General features: G+C 38.3%; 1 protein-coding gene across 1 annotated transcript in view; it reads right to left on the bottom strand.

The window, feature by feature from the left end:
* Positions 1-1,305: 1,305 nt before the first annotated feature.
* Positions 1,306-6,000, bottom strand: part of TM7SF3 (transmembrane 7 superfamily member 3) — a 61,131-nt gene continuing 56,436 nt past the window's right edge. The window contains exons 10-12 of the mRNA XM_012641043.1: positions 3,913-4,010; positions 3,156-3,318; positions 1,306-1,890 (exon numbers count right to left, since the gene is read on the bottom strand). Coding sequence (XP_012496497.1) covers positions 1,628-1,890; positions 3,156-3,318; positions 3,913-4,010 — 524 coding nt within the window. The 3' untranslated portion in view covers positions 1,306-1,627. The remainder of the gene's footprint in view (positions 1,891-3,155; positions 3,319-3,912; positions 4,011-6,000) is intronic.

The following is a 6,000-nucleotide window of genomic DNA, read 5'->3' as shown; positions in this document are numbered from 1 at the left end:
AACTTTGTTAGAATGTACAAAGGTACAGTAGAAGCCAGAGTCTCTACAGTAAATTATAAAAAAAATTTTTTCATCAAGTTTAAGTGTTACTGAAGTTATAGACAGTAAGGATAACAGAATACATTGTAAATGGACATCTGCAGTGAATTTTTCAAAGCAAAAATGGTTTTATATTTTTAAATTTTGTTTTATCCTGCTCAGAACACTTTTAAAAGTTAAAGATTTTCCCAGTTACCTGAAATATCAAAAATCTATTGTACTTTAAGAAAACTCTAACAAGCAGCATCATTTAAAAAGTGGTTAACTCACAAATATGTGTGCCACAACCATCTCACCAACCTTAATATCACTCAGGCATGTCAGAGTCACCAGCTCACAATTCAGCACCCTGACAGCTGACTGGGAAAAGGCCATGAGCAGTAGGTATGCAGCCCGGGGCAACCAGGTGCTTTCTTGTGGTGAAACAAGGATGTCAAAACTGAGGGGATGCTCCTCACGGAATCCGAGGGCCTAATTAAAAGCAGCACACAAAACACCTGAATCCTTTTTGACACCTTCCTCACCACTTTAAAACATAGATGGCACAAAGGCTTCACACAGAAATTATTAAAAATTGCATTTTACACCCATGCTAACACGGCTAATTTAGCAGAAAGAACGAACTATGAAATGTAAAATTTTTCAAGGTTTCCTTGTTAATATAGATTAAGGTAGGGGTCAACTTGTTTTCTAAAAACAAACATAATCTATATGTCGTCTAATGCAATTTAAAGATCACCTGTCAACACTATTTTAAAAGGCCTTGAAAGAAAAAAAAAAGAGGCCATTATTGCAGTATAAATAAATCGTCCACATAAAAGTTCTATTATCTATATAATTGAACTATCTTCAAATAATTGAAATAATTTAGCTATTTAAATCACCGTTTTAAGCAATAAAAGACAAAAACAAAGGGAACCTAATGAATTGTACACTTAACAATAAGATGGTAAATTTTATGTGTATTTTATCACAATTGAAAATTTTAAAAATACTGAAAGCCACAAAAAAGGGTATACCTTTTTGATAATGTATGGTATTAAGACAAACATACCACTAAGTAATCAGACTGCTTTTAGTAAGAAAATAAGTTACTTCTCTTTTCGTATTCTGAAGTTTAAATGCCCAGTATCAAATCCCTAAATCTCCAAACATGGTAGCAAATAAAGATTCAGTATGACACTTAAATAAACCCACCCTTCTCCATGTTCAGACAGAATCCAGTGAAAGATTTGTTCAAGGAGTTATAAAAAGAAACACCAGGGCTTTGCAAAACAATCACTGTTTTTTAATATTTTTTAGTGTCTATATTTAATGCAGTAAGTTGATCATATATATTTGTAAACCAAAAAGTTTAATTTCTCAAGTATTTGGAAATAAGAGAAAGCCTTCCTACCACCAAATTTTTGGTCATCTTTCTCATTCTCTCTCTTAGAATCATCCTAATTCCCTAGCATACCCTTACCATCTATTATTAAAGACACCATAATATCATGCAAAGCACAGATATATTCCTGATCTCTTCTAGACAGAAGCAGCCTGGGCATAAACACGAAAGCGGAGGCACACAGACCAAGTTCCTGGGCATCTACAAAAGCAGAGGTGTTCTCTCTCCAGCTGGCTGTTCCTTCTGGAAGAGCTCTTTGATCTGGGCTAATCGGCCATAGAGCCTCTCTCTCAATGGAGGAATGTGGTAGCTAGGGTCCAGAATGTTCGTAGCTCTGCGCTCTCTTTCTTGCTTCCATAACTTGTACGGGTGGGGAGGAAAGAACGGTCGCCCTCTTTCTCTTCGAATCTGTAATGTAATTCCACTTACAGCCAGCATCCCCCATACTGCCAGGATAATAAAGTCTAAAAAAACAGTAGAAAAGCACAGTTTGAACTCTAGTATTTTCAAATCTAATGTATAATAACACAACCCTTCATAGACTAAATCTGTATCTTCCTTTTTAATAGACTTTCTGGGGATTTGGTCCAAACATATATGTATTTCATCACTTACAAACCAAGGAATTAGTGGGGAAGCTACAGTCTTTTGAAGCTAGAAATTTCCTGTTACAGGCATCTGAAAAGTCCAGACAGGTTGTAAAAGATTCAGTGGTTTGGATGCTTGGCATTCCAACATTATGTGACCAGTGCCTGCAGGTGCAGTTGTGTGTTTTTCCAGAGGAGGGTTTGGAGGAAGAAGGTGGTGATCTAGTTATACTTCACATGTGTACATCATGGAACATTAGATACCACTATGCTTGTTTCTTTCCCACTCCACTCTATACGGGACCCTACTCCACTCATATAGAGTAGATATAGGAATGCATGAAAAGATTCAACAAATCATACTGAGCTTCTAGTAAAAGGCTTGGCAAAATATTGTCTTGTACTTAAAACTTCCAAGTCACATGGATTTCAAGGTCTCTACCATCAACCTCTTATCCAAAGGGAAAGCTCTGGATGGTGGTGGGAAAGATTTGCCCTAAAAAATTTATAATAATCACAAATAGATAACATATCTTCAATTCTAAGACTTGCTTTTCTACCTTTCACATTTTAACATTTCTGAAATCAACATATCTTACAATCTTTGTGAACATTTAATGTGGTAGTCATTTTTTTCTTCAAAAACTTAGTGGGAAATCTATCCATTATCACAATGGAAGAAATGACACTTACTAATTGAAAATCACTTTCACTTTCAACTAGCAAACTGCATGCTTAATTAAAGGAGGGAAACAAGGGAAGAACTTTAAAAAATTAAGTCAGGTTGTCATTCTCATCCCTCATCGCACCCCTACTTGTAAGGTGTCAAACGTCTTTACTATCGGCATTTTTCTCCCAACTGAGAACTGACCAGATAGACCTAAATAATCCTGGCTTAGAAATTTCTTAACAAAATTCATTTAGTAGATTTTTAGAAGTATGAACTTCAACCACCTTAAAAATTGAAATTCTTTGCTTGTTTGGTAAGTTATCATTAACAGAGGGCTGTCATATCACCGTATGGTGTGTTTCCTCCTTTTGTCCCGGATCCTTTCAATCTAGTTACCAAGTGCTCTTGTTAGCATAGGTGGGCCAAGATTCCCACTGGACTATCACTCTGGTTTCAGATTTAAGAGTCTTACCGTTAGTTTGAAAAGGCACGTTTGTGAAAGTGCTATGGAAATCCTTGTTGAGTGCTCTCCTGAGTACGTTCAAAGTGATGTGAGAGAGGCTTGTGTACAAGTAACTGTCAACAGCCAAAACCACCGAATAGGAGCCCACGACTCCACAGGTCAGTATGTTCAGCTGTGGAAGAGTGAAAGTGTTTAGGCATCATCCCTGGTAGAACAAGAATAGTTTCTAACTCTCATCACTGGCCTCCATCACAGGGAATTACTTCTGCTCCCTCGGAGCACATGAAAAGAGACCAGACCAAGCATTAGAGCTGAATAAATGTTACCAGTCATCTTTCAATTACCTGAAAACAACCTTCGACATCCACAGTGAGTTCATAAAACACAATGTAGCTTATCCAAATATTATGGAAAATATCTTCCAAGTGAAGGAACTTCAATAATAAAATCTAATTAGAGGAAGAAGTGTTCTTCTGGAGAGACAGCTGAAAGTAATGACCCATCAGGTTGTTACACTACCTTCTCTGCTACCACTGTGAAAAGCTTATCAACAGTGATGCTCCATTTGATGAAAAAAAAACTGTGATAATCATAAATAGAACTTCCTCTGCTTTTGTAGTAACAAGGCTATTTAGAAGCAGTCATCGGATACAGAAAATCATAAAGCCCTCCCCAGTGAATAAAACATGCAAAGTGATGCAACAAGCGATCAGCTGAAGGCACAGACAATAACAATGAATAAAACTAACTCTGATGAAACACTTACTATTCTTAGGCAGCCCATGAAAACTACTGGAATGAGGATAACTATACCAGGGAAAGTCACCCAAAACACACCATCATCACGAAAAACCTTTAGGTTTCCTGAAAAAGCAAAGAGAAACCAAGAGTAAACAACAGGTTCACCAAGTTACATTTCATTTCCTCAATATCAGAACACAGACATACATCGAAGGTTTAAAGTAACAACAGGGAATATGTTGGTAACTAGAAATGAATTCTGATTTTCTTCATTTAACTGTCAATACAATCTTCTTTGAAGTATGTGGTTTAGAAGGTGGGGGTGGGGGGCAGGGAAATCAAGCAAGTAAATGCTCTGCACTTATTAAACAGGGTAATTTAGAAGAGGCTGGAATAGTCTAAGCTGTTCTATTCTGTGACCCTGGGCCTCTGTTTCCTAACTCATAAAATGAGAAGACTGAGTTATATTGTCTCTAAGCTCTAAATCACCCCTTCTAGCTCTAAATTTCTATGATTTCATGATTTTGTACTGCAGAATAAAAAATACAAGTAAAAGGCATTCAGAGTTAAGCTATGAGCCCAATGTAAGCAGCAAACCCATTTAATAGATTTTTACCATTAAAGCATATCCTGCCAAGCCACTGCACACTGTAAGATGTGACTTCCTCATGCATCAGGAAAGACAGGGAATAACTACTTATCTGCTCCTGCCAAACCTTTCTCCTTCTGCTAGACTCCAAAATGCAGCATACCTTAGGGCTGTGGGCCCCAACCCCGGGGCTGAGGACTGGTACTGGTCTGTGGCCTGTTAGGAACCTGACCGAACAGCAGGAGGTGAGCAGTGGGTGAGCAAGCAAAGCTTCATCTGTATTTACAGCCACTCCCCATCACTTACGTCACCACCTGAGCTCCACTTCCTGTCAGATCAGTGGTGGCATTAGATTCTCATAGGAGTGTGAACCCTACTGTAAACTGCGCATGCGAGGGACGTAGGTTGCACACTCCTTACCAGAATCTAATGCCTGATGATCTGTGGTGGAGCTGAGGCGGTGATGCTAGCTCTGGGGAGTGGCTGCAAATACAGATTATCATTAGCACAGAGGTTTGACTGCACCAAAACCATAATAAATCAATTGCTTGCAGACTCATATCAAAAACCTATCAGTGAGTGGCAAATGACAATGTAATAATAATAGAAATAAAGTGCATAATAAATATAATGCGCTTGAACCATCCCCAAACCATCCCTCCCTCACCGGTCCATGAAAAAATTATCTTCCATGAAACTGGTCCCTGGTGCCAAAAAGGTTGGAGTTTGCTGCCTTAGGGTAGCTCAGATGAATATTAGAAAACTCCTCTTTATAAATTAAGTTTAGAAAACCAGAACATCAGCCTGACTACTGTTTAATACTGACACTGGCACCACCATTCCATCCATCTGTAAATGGCCCCACATCTCAAGACCCACATATCCTGGTCAGAGTGGGAGTCCCTTGGCCAGAGGATCAGACCCCAGGACCCCACATTCTCTGAAAGCCAATTGCAACATACTGCAGTGAGGTGAATTTATGAGTCACATTCTCTAGTTTAACTATACTAATCTTCACAAAATACATATGTGCCTTCAAAAAAAAGTCTTTCAAGAAATCGAGGGATTGAAAATAGTAGTTAGATGCATGCATGTGTAGAACGGACCCTTTCAGAGTATAAACTCTTTGCTGCCCACGTAAGGTGAAACAGTTGTAATCTAATCAGATCTGAGAGGTCAGCCAAATACCTTTCAAATTTGAATGCTTAAAAATATGGGTTTGTACCCACTAGAATTAAGGAGATGATCACTCTGTCCCTGAGCTATGAGAAAGTTTATAAATAAACATATAGAAAAGGTTTACACTAAAATTATTTTTACCAATAGGAGTAGTTTGTCAAAAAGTATCCAACTGGCCGGGCGCAGTGGCTCACGTCTGTAATCCTAGCACTCTGGGAGGCCGAGGCGGGTGGATTGTTTGAGCTCAGGAGTTTGAAACCAGCCTGAGCAAGAGCAAGACCCCGTCTCTACTAAAAATAGAAAGAAATTAATCGGACAACTAAAAATATATAGAAAAAATTAGCC

This window comes from Propithecus coquereli, unplaced genomic scaffold (assembly GCF_000956105.1).
Source record: "Propithecus coquereli isolate 6110/MARCELLA unplaced genomic scaffold, Pcoq_1.0 Scaffold16, whole genome shotgun sequence".
Classification (NCBI taxonomy): Eukaryota; Metazoa; Chordata; class Mammalia; order Primates; family Indriidae; genus Propithecus; species Propithecus coquereli.
Note: the sequence above shows the minus strand (reverse complement) of the source record. Positions and strands in the feature narration are given on the sequence as shown.